Raw genomic sequence first — 15,982 nt, 5'->3', positions numbered from 1 at the left:
TAAATTTTAAAGTCAAGTGGACTAAGTTTGCAATTGATTTGGTCATTTTTCTTTCTAATTCAAGTATAGCCCAGCCACTTTTTGGATCAATTTTCAAGAGAAATTTGGCCCAACAGCCCAATTCAACAAATAACCCTGGCCCAATTTACCCTATCAGTCAGCCCACTCTTAACAGACATACATTTCAGCCCATATTTACAACAGCAATATATACCAAAAGAGATGCGACCCCAACCTTGCTTCTTCTTCCTTGGAAACGCGACCAGAAAATTGCGAAATCCAGAAACTTCAGCAAACCCAAAACCCGAAAATTGCTTCTTCTTCTTTGTTCTCGCTTGCCTCTGCTCTGCTTGTCGGAGTTCTCGGAGTCGTATTCCGGTGGTGAAGTCGTCCCCAGCTCATCTCGCTGCCTCCGAAAAGGTAATTTTCTTTTGATCTTTAACTCGTTTTAGCCGGCGTTTGTTTGTAACCTGAAGTGTACTGTTACCTCTTGTCTTCTCTTCTTATTTGGTTTGCTATTGATACTTAGTGATCAGTCATTTTGGCTCGAGTTGGTTTATTGTACCTGTTGAAGAGTAGAATATGTCTTTATGTGCGGTTCATGCCTTGGATTAATAGTTTGATTTCCCCTTTCTGTTTTAATGTCCAGTAGCTCGTTTCCTTATCGTTCTTCATTCTCGTTTAGCTTAATCCCTGTTAGGATGATTGAAATATCATATTTGATGTTAGTTCGATCACCATGTCTACATTCTCTGTATTCCGAGTGTGATGGTTGGTAATTTTAAATCTTCTTTGCGAGTTTATTGAAAGTTTTAACTTTGAGCGTCTTTAAAACTTTCGAATGGATTAATGGGTCTGCTGGTCTTAGCTATATGAATGTTGCTTTGGTATGTCTTTTTTCTGTTCTTTACTGCCTTAGAGGTTTTCGAAAATGTAGCTGGTTACTCATTCGGTCTTCAGCATGTTGGTATTTGTTATTGTTATTTTTTTTCCTTTCCAAAATAGGGGAAGAATCTTAAACTAGCTAGTATGAAAGTTGTTTGTCGTTTTGTCTATCTTTTGTTAATGTAGTCACTCTTTTTTCTCCATTTTTTGAATTTCTGAACTGTCTTGCTGTCAGGCATGCCTTGTTTTAATAGAGTCCATGCCCCCTATCTTGTTTATTTTTTTTAGTCGAAATTGCTTGCTGCCATATGATCTGTTTTCTTCACTTGGGTTGTGTTTAAGTTTCGTGATTCTACTTAGTTTGGTCTTAATATGGTGTCTCATTGAAATGGTGATTCGTAGATTTATCTTTAAATGTTTGATTACCATATTTGAGTCGTTGAGACTATGTTTGTTTAAATGATATTATTAGTTTCCTACTTGATCATTTCTACCTGCCATTTCTATGTTCCTAACTCTAATTGAGAGTAGTGCTTGTGTATTCATGGTCTAAAAGCTTAATGTTTCTCTGATTCAAGTTTCAAAAGAAAATTAAGTTTTTGGTCGTTTGTGCGAGTCTTGCAATTTAAAATATTGCTCATTTTTTATTGAACTGATGAAGTGTTGCTTAATGCGACAATTTCCTAGTTATTCATAAGCTCTTTTCACTGTCTTTAGTATCAATTCATTTCACTTCTCCAATTAGCCAATTAAAGGTGTGAAAGCAAAGTGAGGGCTTTTCTAACTTAAATAATTAATTATTTTTTTACTTAATTGATGTATCTGCTAGCTATTTCATTAATTTTCTTAAGCAAAGGCTAATGTATTATTTTCTCTGTTTGACATGAACCCCATCTGTGTCCATTGTGGATACTCTCCATCCCCGTCGCATTTCGAGAGAGCCATAAAGGCTCAAACCCTTTCCTTTTCGAGTCAGCCAGCCATAGAATCCAAGTGCTGGCCCAGGCGGATAGAAAATCAGACTTAGGCCCAAAACATTCTCTCTCTCTTTTAGTTGTTCTATAGTCGTTCAATTTTTTTTATTATTATTTTTGCTGATGTGTTAGTCAATTTTAAAGTTTTTTCCTAATTTAAATTCCCCAAAGATAACCATTTTGAATTAACTACTTAAAACTGATAAATATTTTTTACTTGACTTTCAAGAACAATTTGCAAAATGTTTTACTTAAGTAATATTTTTAATATTCCCTTTCCCCTTTAAGTTAACTCTTCTATTTTTTTTTTGAACTCGTTTGCTTCTTAATTAGTTAAGCATTGGTTATTTTAAAAATTATTTAGCCAAATAGTTAATTATTGGATAACCGCAAGTTAGCGGATGTTTTAGGTGCCTTTAAAACCTTCCTAAAACATTAATATGAACCCCGAACCCCGAACCCCCTTTAAAGATTTTCATTAGATTTTTTGTTTTTAATCTTTTGAAAAAATAGTTTTCTTAATTTTTAAAAAAATTAAGTGGCGACTTTTAAAACCCGTCATTTTTTTTTTTAAATATAAAACAATCACCTCTCTTGAATATTTTTTCCGCCTACCTCTACCTCTCCTTGTACCCACTATATTCAGCCTCTCGTATCTAAGAATAATGAAGGGCTGACCCAGCCCGCGACCCTCTTAGGATTAGATTGGACTGATCATTTTAAGGCCCATTCAATTAATGGGCCGGCCCTATCTCTATAAATATAAAGGAATTGTTCCATTATTCCTCACTAATACTAATAATAGTAGAATCAATGGCACAGAGTCAAAAAGAACGAAGACTATTAATAAACCAATCCAATAAATTCGCTCATTTTATGAGAAATTTCTGTATGATTTATAATCGGGAAAGATTAAACCCAAGAAAAATCCACAGTAACATCTCAAGGGAATGTTACTAATGGAACATGTAGTAATAATAGGTCTTATTCTTTTTTGTTGACCTTCATTTGAATTGATTGGATGCTTGAGCACTGAGATATTTTCTTGATTCATAATCAAGACGAAAGGTCGGATGTACTTGTTCAGGAAAATGGATGTTGGTTTTGGATCTAGTTCATATTTTTGGGAATCGTGCCTGTGAGGGAATTAGTTGATGTTTATTATGATCAAGACCTCGTGATTCTCAATTCACTTTATTGAATATTCGGGAACACCGTTGGGTGCAATTGTTTAGATTAATTTAGTTGGATAATAATCATGATCTCCACGAGGTAGTGGTAAGGTCTGCGTACACTCTATCCTCCCAAACCTCACTTGGTGGGATTTTGTTGTTGTTGATAATAGTCATGTCTTTTTATGTCAATGCTGGATCCCCATTTGAAGGCCACTTGAATAATAGTAGTTGTTGTTTGATATTGGCAGGGAAATATTTTACTAAAACTCCTTGGAGAGTCCTTTAGGCATGGATAATTCGCGTGCAAACCTGCTGGAGGAAGCGGTTGGCATTAGCAAAGGCGGGCGAGTGGTGGTGGTGGAGGATTGTGTTGAGACGAGCGGTGCCTTCGTGCTCCATCATTTCCTTAAGCGCTCTCTCTATCCTGACACTTCTGATGTTGTCATTTTCATCGCCTTTGCCCACCCTTTCTCTCACTATGAACGCATCCTTCGAAAGATGGTCAGCTCTCCCTCACTCCATTTATTGTATGACAAAATACTTACCTACCCCCTGGGCGTTCACCAAGTACAGTCTTTTATATAGATTTATCTTGTTAATCAATATGTATTTTTACCTCTATTTATCAATTAGGTATAGTAAGTTAACATACTTTGCTGCATCGGGAGAGTTAGGATAGCTATTTTTCATATCTATCTATCAACAGTTGTGTGCAACTTAAATAAAAAAGTAAGCAAAATTTGAACTTCTAATTGACTAGGATTGGATTCAAATTTTCTTGACATTTGGTATCATCCTTTACTCAATAGGATAAATGTTCTTGACTTTTCAGAAGTTTCTCTGATTTTTGTCAGTCATTTTAATGGAATATTTTAGTTCTGCATACTTTTAAAGCCTCACAATCCCTTTTTCGTTATTTCCTAAACAGGGTTGCAACTTAACTGTGCATAGGAAGAATCACAGATTCTTATTTCTTGACATGCTTACATTGGAGTGCCCAGGTGAAGATGTCAAGCAGAAAGTTTTGTTAGCTATTTTCTTGTAATGTTGATTTACCCGAGCTTTAGTAGAGTCTGTTTGTGTACTTTGTGAGAATTTAACGTCCCATCAAGGAGATTAGAAGACATAATGAGCAGTCTCTTTATTTATTTTATGTGAATTTTGACACCATTAATGAGGAGATTAAAAGACCTAAATACTTAGAAAAAAAATCAAAAGTTTAAAGGACCTATATTCAAGTGAAATAGGAATTTATAGCTCTTACGATGTTTTGGTGCTGCTTGACCATTTTGAGAGCTGTATATCAATTGTCTTCTGTTTACCTATGTAGAAAACTTGATTCTTAGGAACTTTTGGGAACCGATGCATCTCTATCGAATAAAGAGACAAAAAATAGTTCTAAAATTCACCCAGAATAGTTCCACTATGAATTGGAAATGTTACATGCATACTGCACTGCCTTTTTGTGTTTAAACAATACTCCCTCCGTCCAATTTAAGTGTCTTAGTTTGACTGAACACAGAATTTAAGAAGTAAAGAAAGACTTTAGAATCTTGTGGTCCTTAAATTAAAGATGTGTGTAGTCATTTAATTGTTGTGCTTAAACTTGCCATATAATAATTGGAATTGAAAAAGTTACTAAATATAGAAAGAGATGCTCTTTTTGGGACAAACCAAAAATGAAAGTATAAGACACTTAAATTGGGACAGAGGGAGTACTTCTTTATGAGAGTGATTTTTATTTCTACCGACCTGTCTTAGCATTACTTGACCCTCTTAGTTGTTTGTGCTCAATTCATAATTAGACAGAAGTGTAAAGGAAACAAGACAAGATGGATTGTTTGCATTGTATGGGGAAATTGAGAAAGCAGTAGAGATATATTCTTCACTTGAAGGTAGTAGAACCATTACTATTATGATTGATGACATCTCCCTTATTGAAGTGGCGGCTAATGGTTCATCAAATCACGTGTTGGATTTTCTACACTACTGCTACACTCTGAAAGCAAAATATGTGAGCAATTTTATCCACTATTACTCTGCATCTAATTCAAACAATAGTTTGAGCTACGATCAATAGTTTCTTTTGGTAAGTAGGAAAAAGTCAATAGCATGGGCTACGATCTTAATAATCTCTGTATCCAGGGCTGTTCCTTTGTTACTCTTAATCACGAGGATATCTATTCCAGTGCAAATATGCTGCCGTTAATCTTGCAACCAGAGTACCTCGCTGATGTGATAATCAAGGCAGAACCTTTGGCAACTGGTTTAGCAAGTGACGTGCATGGACAGGTATAATTTTAATACTACCTTTTATCCTTCCCCTATATACATTTGTCGTACTGATACTGTGTCACCTTCTCTCCTCGACTAAAGGAAGGAAAAATCTAGAAGGCTATCTCCTTTGTCTTTCAGCCTCTAACCTTTATTCATCTTTTTTCTAACTTTTGTTCGGTCTCTCTTTTTCCCTTTTATAATCCACAAACCTCATTTACCCAAAAAGAAAGAAAAAAATTTAAAAATCCAGTGGTCACACTTTTAGCGAAGATGAGATGGGATTTGCTTGTGTTCTGAAAACTGATCGTCCTTACCGAATAACCTGATTGGTCAGTTGTGTGGCCCTAATGGTCTGTTTATGAACTTCAATTGTTGAAGAGCTAAAAGAAAGTCGAGAAATTGTAATAACCTTCTCTCTTTTACCTAGAATTAGTGCAGTATCTGTGGCGACTTTTAGCTGAAAACAGTATTCTTGTGATTACTTGCAATCAAATGACTCGTTGGGATAACATGCACTTGGTGTTTTAGTCCATCTTGTTTATTCATTTCTCTTATTTCCCCTGCAGTTGACTGTTTTAAATAAAGGAAGTGTTTGTGACTTGGGAGGCTCAAGTTCTAAGGTTTGCAATTTTCACTTTAGAGTCAAGGAAAACATCGTAGACTACTTCTATCCGGGGACTCAGACTTGAATAGATTCCATGCTGATTGAATTTGAACATTGGCCAGCATATTATAGACCGAAGGATGCAGTGATTGACGTCCCAAAGCGTTGGCAGAAAAACAAAGATAACCAAAGAGTGAGGAGCAAACGATATTCATCTTTGATCTCTAGCCTCCTGACATGGTAATCTTTACTTGAAAGGCATAGAAACCAAATTTTACCTTCAGTTTTGCCCTTGTTGGCTCTGTATGTTGTAGACGCCAGAGTTTCTCCGAGTTTTATTGTTATGGAAATCCAGTTGCTTTCTGTTACCTTGGAATGTCTCTTTTCATACTTGAGCTGTGTTTCACATACTATGAAGTGCACCTTATCGTGGTGTACAATCAACGGGACTTTCACTTTTTTTTCGAAGTTCAAACAATACACTGGATTTACGTTAATTTGATTATAGCATGAAAAACTACAGTGACGTGACCCGAGTGGTTAATATTTTTATTGTGCTTGTGGATTAGAAGACCCAGTAATTAATTAGTTGATTCTCTTTTTCCCAACAACTAGATAATAGCTCTTTATCAACTGCTCTTAACTCAAGATTAGTAGGAAAGGAACACATACAATTTAAGTTGCTGTCAAACATATACACACACCAAACAAAAAATTAAGTCCGTCTTCTTTGAGCTCTCTTATTTGGCCTTCTTTTTTGGTGGGGAATAATGCCTTCGAAAAATTCTACAAACCATTTTGGCTTACCAGCTTTAAACATGAGGCTCCACATGACAGTTCCAACAACTAATCCAAAACTGTAGCCTATGACTACTGATTCCCACGTAAATCCACTAAAAAAATATGTCTCGTCCTCTTCTTTTTCCTCTAATGGTTGGGGAATATGCAATGGATCACCCGTTCCACATTGCTTTGATAAAGGAGGACCACATAAATCTAGGTTGCCACCATACGAGTCATTTTCAAATGTGTTGAACTGTGAACCTTGAGGAATGCGTCCAGCTAGGTGATTTTGAGAGAGGTTTAAGAATGCCAGAAAGGTTAGCCTTGTCAATTGTTGCGGAATCTTTCCAGTGAGTTGATTCCAAGAGAGATCTAACGCTTCAAGCATATTCAATCCTCCTAGTTCCATAGGAATATCTCCTCTGAGATTGTTATGAGATAAATTGAGTAGCCAAAGTGAGCTGAGATCCTTTAGTGTTTTCGGAATCACACTTTCAAAATGATTGCTTGAGATATCTATGGCTGTCATAATTGTAGTGATTCTTTCTAGCTCCATATCGTTTCCTTTGATCACCAACCTCACTGAATCATCGTACATAACAAAAAATGAGTCTGATGTTTTCATATATTCGATCTCACCTTTGTCACTGTCATCTATTTTGATCATTCCTTTGAAGTTTTGAAAAACTTCTGCAGGCAGTGAGCCACTGAACTCATTATGAGAGAGATCTAAAATCCGCAACCTGGGAAACCCAAACTTCAGCCTAGTACTTATAGGTCCATGGAACTTGTTCGACTTTAATATAAGGACTTGCAGCTCTTGAAGAGTTCCTAGCCAAGCTGGAAATGAGTCATTTACAGCGTTGTTCCCGATATCAAGAACTTCTAAACCAACACAGTTGAGTAATGACACAGGGACATGTCCTTCAAAATGATTACCATTCAAGATAATGGTCGTCAATTGATTACCATAACCATTCAGAATACTGGTAGTCGATGAAGTGTGTTGACTACATAACGGTGGAAGACTTCCAGTGAAATTGTTCCTTCTTAAGTCCAACACCGTTAGCTGAGTCATGTTACCCAAGCAACTTGGAATCGAGTTACTGAAGTAGTTGTGTGATAAATCCAGAAGGCTAATGATGCTCATGTTACAAATGGATGCAGGTAGTGGACCCTGAAGGAAGTTAAATTTAAGATCAAGAGACACTAGACTATAGAAATGAGATAGATCTATGTGACCATTGAGTGAATTATATGAAAGGTTTAGGTGAAACAACGAGTCCCACCTCATCCCGCTAAACCAGTTAGGGATTTGACCACGAATCTTGTTGTTAGAAAGATTTATGACCTGAAGTGTCTTTAAATTTCTTAGAAACTGTGGAAAATCCTTCAGTTCACAAGATGATAACCGCAAAATTTCTAGTCTAGGAAAAGTGATGTGTGTCCCCCCATCAACGGTGATGTTGTTTGATGAAAGGTCAAGGTTTACAAGGTTTGTGAGCTTTTGAAGTGATCGAAGAACAGGACTATTGAGTTGATTATAACTCAAATCCAAACGCCCTACTGCTCGATTCACTTTGAGCTCATCGGATAGTCCATTGAATAGATTATGATGGAGCTCCAACATATATAAAGAAGGGAGGCTAAACACCCAAGATGGTATTGTTCCATTTAGCAAGTTGTGAGAAAAATCCAGGTCAACTAGCTTTAGAAGCATGCTGACATTGTTTGGCAATGGACCAGACAAGGAATTACTAGACAAGTCTAAGTTTTCAAGACGTGTCAAGTTTAAAATCGAAGAGGGAAATGGACCGATGAAGCTGTTATAAGAAAGATACAATGTAACTAGCTCTCGGAGGTTAGAGAAAACATCGGGAATTTTACCTCCAAGTGAGTTAAACGAAAGATCTAGACGTGTGAGATGTTTCAATTTTGAGATTGTTGAAGGAATATGGCCAGTGAAATGATTGGAACCAAAATCCAACTCTCTGATTTGTGTGAAGTTGCCAATGGAATCAGGAATGAGACCAGATAAGTTATTGTAAGCAAGGTTTAGCGTCTGAAGACGATGAAGTTGAAAGAGGCTGCTGTTAGGATGAATAGTTCCGCTAAGATTTGCATTACTAAGGTCTAGGCCAATTACATAACCAGTTAACATGTCACAAGTGATCCATCCCCAAGTGCAGCAATCCGTACTCTCATTCCAAGACGATGCTTTTGGGAGAGAAGTACTATAATGTTTAGAGTACTTGTCGGACATTTGAAAGTGTTGCTTGAACTGAAGCAAAGATAAAGCTTCACTGGGAGAGCAAAGATGCTGCACAAAGGATGAAGAAAAGCTTTGACTTAGGAAGACAAAACAGAGAATTGAATAAAAGAAAACTAGACGTCCCATTGTTTATTTTTAGCAGATAACAAAATGTTCTTACAAAATCAATCATAATCCACGGTATATATATATAGTTAAAGGGCTGACTTTCTCCACACTCTGATTAGGGATGGAGACATAGAGGTGCAAGGGGTTCACCTAAATCCTGCTCGTTGAAAAATTATACTATGTAAATAGAGCGATATTTTTTGTTTGAGTTGTTTACAGCTAATTGAACTCTCTGCTATTATTGTCCCATCAACATCTCTTTGGTTGACTTCCAACTTATCAGCCATATTTTTCTAGTTTTCCCACAAGAATGTTCAAAAAGAGAAACTATTGATTGACTAAGTCAAATGACATGATGTGTCGAGTTGTATGAATGCAATAAATTTTTAGTGCAATTTTTTCATGGAATCTATACGATCATAATAGGTCAAGATGTGTTGTGCTGCTTTAAGTTGATAATAGAGTGTATAATTTTGAAGTCATTGAACCAATTAGTGGTCCATGGATGAGATAGTGACAAGAGGGAACACTTTAATCAAGTGAAACCAAGTTGGACGAATGCAATAAATTTTTTGTGCAATTTTTTCGTGGAATCTATACAATCATAAAAGGTCAAGATGTTTCGAGCTGCTTGAGTAAATGTACAGGAAGGTGTCCATCTAGTATGTTTGGGATTAAGCATAAAAAATGCTTTACTTGAATAACCATTGATGCTAAAATAACACATAACAATTAAGTTGTTATCAAACATATACAAACAGCAAACATAAAATTAAAAAACAAAAACAGTAATAGAAAAGTTCAATCTTCCATTATGTCCTTTGTCTTGGCCTTCTCTTCTTTGACCTTCTCATTTTCTTGGGAAAAATGCCTTCAAAAAATTCGACAAACCATTTTGGTTTACGATATTTAAAAATGAGGCTCCACACAACCGTTCCAGCAACGAGTCCAAAACTGTAGCCTAAGACTACTGATTCCCACGTAAATCCACTAAAAAAATATGACTCGTCTTCATCTTCTTCGGACTCCAATGGTTGAGGAACATGTGATGAATCACTCGTTCCGCATTGCTTTGATAGAGGAGGACCACATAAATCAAGGTTGCCACCATACGAACCATTTTCAAATGTGTTGAATTGTGGACCGTGAGGAATTGGTCCAACGAGATGATTTTGAGAGAGGTTTAAGACTGTTAAAAAGTTCATTCTTGTCAATCCCTGTGGTATCTTTCCAGTGAGCCGATTCCAGGAGAGATCTAATGCTTCAAGCATATTCAATTGCCCCAATTCCATTGGAATATGACCTATGAGATTGTTATGGGATAAATTGAGTAGCCAAAGTGAGCTGAGATCCTTTAGTGTTTTCGGAATGACACCTTCAAAATGGTTGCTTGAGAGATCTATGGTTGTCATAATTGTGCTGATTCTTTCTAGCTCAGTATCGTGCCCTTTGATTACCAACCTCACTGAATTCTCATACGATGTGTAAGAGAAATTCTCATATGGTTCCATGTACTTGATCTCTCTTGTATCTTCACCATCTAATTTGATCATTGCCTTGAAGTTTCCAAAAGCTTTTGCAGGAAGTGATCCACTGAATTCATTACGAGAAAGATCAAAAATTCGCAATTTGGGATAGCAAAACTCAGTCTGACAAGTACTTATAGGTCCATGGAACAGATTGAACTTTAATATTAGGACCTGCAGTTCTTGAAGTGTTCCTAGCCAAGCTGGAAATATGTCATTTATAGCGTTATTCCCCAAATCAAGAACTTCTAAACCAACACAGTTGAGCAACGACACAGGGACAGGTCCTTTCAATAGATTACCATTCAAGACGATGGTTTTCAATGAATCGGTCTGTGCACAAAATGGTGGAAGACTCCCTGTGAAGTTATTTCTTCTAAAGTCTAACACAGATAGCTCAACCATGCTGCCGAAGCAATGTGGAACAGAGCCACTGAAGTTGTTGTGTGATAAATCCAGAAGGCTAAGGCTATTCATGTTACAAATGGATAAAGGTAGTGACCCCCGAAGGAAGTTAAATTTAAGATCAAGATACTTTAGACTATAATAATGAAATTGTGGTAGATGGCCTGTTAATGAATTATGAGAAAGGTTTAAGAACTGCAACGAGTTCCACCTCATGCTGCTAAACCAGTTAGGGATTTGACCACGAATCTTATTGTTAGAAATATCCAAGACCTGAAGTGTGTTTACATTTCTCAAGAAGTGTGGAAAATCCCTCAATTCACAAGATGATAAGAACACTTTTTCTAGGCTAGGAAAGGTGATATTTATTCCCGCATCACCCGTGATGTTATTTGATGAAATGTCAAGGGTAAAAAGGTTTGTGAGATTCGCAAGAGATTGAGGAAAAGAACTACTGAGTTGATTATTGCTTAAAAACAGGTATTCTAATGTTGGGTTATTTTTGAGCTCATCGGCTAGTCCACTAAATTGATTATTTTGGAGCGACAGTGATGTTAGCAAAGGGAGGCTAAGCACCCAAGATGGTATGGTACCATTCAGTGAGTTGTATGACAAATCCAGCTCGGTTAGCTTTGGAAACATGCTTGCATTGCTGGGCAGTGAGCCAGATAGGGAATTACTCGACAAGTCTAAGTATTGAAGATGTATCAAGTTTAAAATTGTAGAAGGAAACGAACCAATGAAGCTGTTACTATAAAGATGTAAATAACGTAGCTCTTGGAGGTTAGAGAAAACATCTGGAATTTCACCTGAAAAGGAATTGGACTCAAGAACTAAATGTGTGAGGTGCTTCAATTTAGAGATTGTGGAAGGAATGTGGCCAGTGAAACGATTATCAGATAAAATCAACTCCCGAATTTGTGTAAGATTGCCAATGGAATCAGGAATGTGACCAGAAAATTCACATCCACGGAAGTACAAGATATTCAAAGAACTCAAGGTGCCAATTGAATCAGGCAGCTCACCGGAGATTCCTGTGTATGAAATATCCAACTCCAACAGAGTACTGCTCGGGTGGATCTTTGGTAAAACTCCTTTGAGAAGAGCATTGAAACCCAATTTAAGCCTTTCCAAGTTTGGCATAAGAAAAAAGTTCTCTGTGAGAACACCTCGCAGATTAGTATATTCAAGATCCATGTACCTTAAGGAGGAAGAAATATTCACAGGTATCGGAGATGAGATGTTGACAAAAGAGAGAGATAGTACCTCCAGATTTGTCAAGTTGTGAAGCATTGCCTCAAATGTTCTCTGATCAAGTTGTAATCCATACTTATAAGGAGGAGAAAGATCAAGTGAAACTAAATTGGAAAGCAATGAGATTTCTGTTGGGATTTTCCCATCAAAGTAAGAATAAGAAAGGTTGAGATTCCTCAAATTTGTCAATCGGCCAATGTTATGTGGGATTGAAGAAGTTGAAAAGTTATTGTAAGCAAGGTTTAGTGTTTGAAGATAAAGAAGTTGGAAGAGGCTGCTTTTCGGATGAATAGTTCCTTTTAGCAGACTGCAACTAAGGTCCAACCCAATAACATGACCGTTTAACATGTCACAAGTGACTCCGTCCCAAGTACAACAATCCCTACTCTCATTCCAAGACTTTGTTTTCGGGAAAGAAGCTTGTCCTCGGAAATGACAAGAGTACTCGGATGTAATCTCAAAGGGTTGCTTAAACTGAAGCAAAGCAGAAGCTTCAGTGGGAGAGCAAAGATGATGATCAATGGATGAAGAAAAACATCCACTTATTAGCAACACAAAACAGAGAAATGAAGAAAAGAAAAGGAAACATCCCATTTGTTTGTTTGTATTCAACAAATAGCAGGATGTTCTCTTCTTGCAAATCAATCATCATATTCATATTCATATATATAAAAAAAAGAACATCAAAGTGGAAGACCTAAATGTCCTTTTACTTTTCACCAAAAAAATATATAACAAAGACTTTCATATGCTTTTTCCTTTCATAAAATGTCACTTTACTTTTACATTTTTTTTTTGGTATTTTGTCTTTTTGGTCAAAGATCTTATCCATGGCCTAAATTCTCAACTTTTTTCCCAATAATACAATGTTTTTTTATTCTTCTTATTTGACGTGCAATTTATGTTTATGGCATAATATACAAACGTAATATATTTATGTCCTTCAACTTTGATTATACACAAGTAGACACTTACATTTTTATAAAGCTGAACAAATAGACACACGTGTCCTACCTAGTGTCCCACAGCAGGTACCGGTGAAATAATCGAGGTGCAATGTTTAGCATCCAGATGGCATTTCTGCTATAGTAGCATCTATGAGTTCGTTCATTGTAACAATATTAACCAAGCCACGAAAATAGTGGAATCAATCTGCATAACAGTTACTCAAAAGAACCATACAATTTTTCTTTTTTTCTAAATAAGAGATCGTGTGTTTTGAATGGATCAACTTCAATTTCGAACTAAGTTTTGGGAAATTTACTAACAATGCTTAGATCCTTCCACCACAAACAAGTCTCCGAAAAAGATACATTAATTTAAAAAAAAACACATACAGTTAAGTTTGTATGAAGAATATACAAACAACAAACAGAAAAAACAGAAACAGAAAAGTTCAATCTTTCAATCTTCCATTATGTCTGCCGTCTCAGCCTTCTCTTCTTTGGCCTTCTCCTTTTGTGGGGCATGATGCCGTCAAAAAATTCGACAAACCATTTTGGCTTACGATAATTAAACATGAGGCTCCACATGACAGTTCCAACAACTAGTCCAAAACTGTAGCCTATTTCTCATTTTCTTGGGATAAATGCCTTCAAAAAATTCCACAAACCATTTTGGCTTACGATATTTAAACATGAGACTCCACATGACAGTTCCAACAACTAGTCCAAAACTGTAGCCTATGACTACTGATTCCCACGTAAATCCACTGAAGAAATATGACTCATCTTCTTCTGCTTCATCCTCCAGTGATTGAGGAACATGTGAGCGATCACTCGTTCCACATTGCTTTGACAAAGGAGGACCACATAAATCAAGGTTGCCACCATACGAGTCATTTTCAAATGTGCTGAATTGTGAACCTTGAGGAATGCGTCCAACGAGCTGGTTTTGAGAGAGGTTTAAGAACGCCAGAAAGTTCATTCTTGTCAATTCCTGTGGAATCTTTCCAGTGAGCCGATTCCAAGAGAGATCTAAGGCTTCAAGTGAATTCAATTGCCCCAATTCCATTGGAATATCACCTTTGAGATTATTGTGGGATAAATTGAGTAGCCAAAGTGAGCTGAGATCCTTTAGTGATTTCGGAATGTCACCTTCAAAATGGTTGCTTGAGAGATCTATGGCTGTAACAATTGTGCTGATTCTTTCTAGCTCAATATTGTTTCCTTTGATCATCAACCTCACTGAATCCTTGTACACTTCATCAATGGCCAATTCTAGCTTATACATAGTCCAGTCTTTGATCGATGAATCAACCAATGACCTGAAAACTGATGTTTCCATATATGTAATGTTACCTTTGTCTGTGCCATTTTTTATCATTGCCTTGAAGTTTCTAAAAATATCTGCAGGCAGTGAACCATTGAATGCATTATGAGAGAGATCAAAAATCCGCAACCTGGGAAAGCAAAACTTCTTCCTAGCACTTATAGGTCCATGGAACTTGTTCGACTTTAATATAAGGACTTGCAGCTCTTCAAGAGTTCCAAGCCAAGCTGGAAATGTGTCATTTATAGCGTTGTTCCCCAAATCAAGAACTTTTAAACCAACACAGTTGTGTAATGACGCAGGGACAGATCCTTCGAATTGATTACCATTCAAGACAATGGTCATCAATGAAGTGCTTTGAGTACATAACAGTGGAAGACTCCCACTGAAATTGTTCCTTCTCAAGTCCAACACCGTTAGCTTAGCCATGCTTCCCAAGCAATTTGGAATTGAGTTACTGAAGTTGTTGCGTGATAAATCCAGAATTCTAAGGCTTCTTAGGTTACATATGGATGAAGGTAGTGGACCCTGAAGGAAGTTAAATTTAAGATCAAGAGACTCAAGACTATAATAATGAAATTCTCCTAGATGGCCTGTCAAAAAATTACGTGAAAGGTTTAGTTGTTCCAAAGAGTCCCACTTCATGCCGCTAAACCAGTTAGGGATTTGACCACGGATCTTGTTGTTAGAAATATCCAAGAACTGAAGTGTCTTTAGATTTCTCAAGAAGTGTGGAAAATCCTTCAGTTCACAAGATGATAATAACAAAGCTGATAGTCTAGGAAAGGTGATATTTATTCCCACATCGCCGGTGATGTTATTTGATGAAAAGTCAAGCAAGGCCAGGCTTGTGAGATTCACAAGTGATCGAGGAAAAGGACCATTGAATTGATTATGACTTAAATACAAAGTCACTAATGTCGGGTTTGTTTTGATCTCATCAGCCACTCTACTGAATTGGTTATGATGGAGCTTCAAATCAAGTAAGGAAGGGAGGCTAAACACCCAAGAGTGTATTGTGCCATTCAGTGAGTTGTGAGACAAATCTAAGTATTGAAGACTTGTCAAGTTTAAAATTGAAGAGGGAAATGGACCGGTGAAGTTGTTATTAGAAAGATCCAATTCAACTAGCTCTTGGAGATTAGAGAAACCATGGGGAATTATGCCTCGCAGATTAGTATGACTAAGATCCAGGTACCTTAAGGAAGAAGAAATATTCACAGGTATCGGAGATGAGATGTTGACTTCAGAGAGAGAAAGTACCTCCAGATTTGTCAAGTTCTGAAACATTGCTTCAAATGTTCTCTCATCAAGTTGTAATCCATAACCAGAAAGATGAAGTGAAACCAAATTGGAAAGGTATGAGATTTCTGTTGGGATTTTCCCATCAAAGCCAGAGAGTTTTAGATGCCTCAAATTCCTCAATCGGCCAATGCCATTTGGGATTG

General features: G+C 36.8%; 4 protein-coding genes across 4 annotated transcripts in view; 1 reads left to right on the top strand and 3 right to left on the bottom strand.

Annotated features, from left to right (window-relative positions):
• Positions 1 to 233: 233 nt before the first annotated feature.
• LOC102599352 (elongator complex protein 6) lies at positions 234 to 6,283 on the top strand. The gene is made up of 6 exons (XM_006345166.2): positions 234 to 420; positions 3,283 to 3,535; positions 3,963 to 4,035; positions 4,840 to 5,048; positions 5,180 to 5,326; positions 5,878 to 6,283. The coding sequence occupies exons 2-6, from the start codon at positions 3,323 to 3,325 to the stop codon at positions 5,998 to 6,000; spliced, it is 765 nt and encodes a 254-aa protein (XP_006345228.1). The 5' UTR covers positions 234 to 420; positions 3,283 to 3,322; the 3' UTR covers positions 6,001 to 6,283.
• A 255-nt stretch (positions 6,284 to 6,538) lies between these two features.
• On the bottom strand, positions 6,539 to 9,128 carry LOC102589859 (receptor-like protein 12). The gene has a single exon (XM_006345219.2). It carries the CDS (start codon positions 9,094 to 9,096, stop codon positions 6,631 to 6,633), a length of 2,466 nt encoding a protein of 821 aa, XP_006345281.1. The 5' UTR covers positions 9,097 to 9,128; the 3' UTR covers positions 6,539 to 6,630.
• A 762-nt stretch (positions 9,129 to 9,890) lies between these two features.
• Positions 9,891 to 12,857, bottom strand: LOC102589525 (receptor-like protein 12). The gene has a single exon (XM_006345218.2). It carries the CDS (start codon positions 12,855 to 12,857, stop codon positions 9,891 to 9,893), a length of 2,967 nt encoding a protein of 988 aa, XP_006345280.1.
• A 781-nt stretch (positions 12,858 to 13,638) lies between these two features.
• The window catches only part of LOC102589201 (receptor-like protein 12), a 3,529-nt gene continuing 1,185 nt past the window's right edge, over positions 13,639 to 15,982 (bottom strand). The window contains exons 2-3 of the mRNA XM_006345217.2: positions 13,946 to 15,815; positions 13,639 to 13,827 (exon numbers count right to left, since the gene is read on the bottom strand). Of these exons, the coding sequence (XP_006345279.2) occupies positions 13,679 to 13,827; positions 13,946 to 15,815 (2,019 nt within the window). The 3' untranslated portion in view covers positions 13,639 to 13,678. The remainder of the gene's footprint in view (positions 13,828 to 13,945; positions 15,816 to 15,982) is intronic.

Source organism: Solanum tuberosum, unplaced genomic scaffold, assembly GCF_000226075.1.
Source record: "Solanum tuberosum cultivar DM 1-3 516 R44 unplaced genomic scaffold, SolTub_3.0 scf00063, whole genome shotgun sequence".
Lineage (NCBI taxonomy): Eukaryota > Viridiplantae > Streptophyta > Magnoliopsida > Solanales > Solanaceae > Solanum > Solanum tuberosum.
This window is presented reverse-complemented; position numbering and strand designations above follow the sequence as displayed.

Bases quoted from the DNA above. Each gene is read 5' to 3' on its own strand.
- LOC102589859 (XM_006345219.2), bottom strand. From the start codon at position 9,096: ATGGGACGTCTAGTTTTCTTTTATTCAATTCTCTGTTTTGTCTTCCTA.
- LOC102599352 (XM_006345166.2), top strand. From the start codon at position 3,323: ATGGATAATTCGCGTGCAAACCTGCTGGAGGAAGCGGTTGGCATTAGC. The intron at 4,036-4,839 runs GTGAAGATGTCA...ATTCATAATTAG, and splicing joins GCTTACATTGGAGTGCCCAG to ACAGAAGTGTAAAGGAAACA. The intron at 5,327-5,877 runs GTATAATTTTAA...TTTCCCCTGCAG, and splicing joins CAAGTGACGTGCATGGACAG to TTGACTGTTTTAAATAAAGG.
- LOC102589525 (XM_006345218.2), bottom strand. From the start codon at position 12,857: ATGGGATGTTTCCTTTTCTTTTCTTCATTTCTCTGTTTTGTGTTGCTA.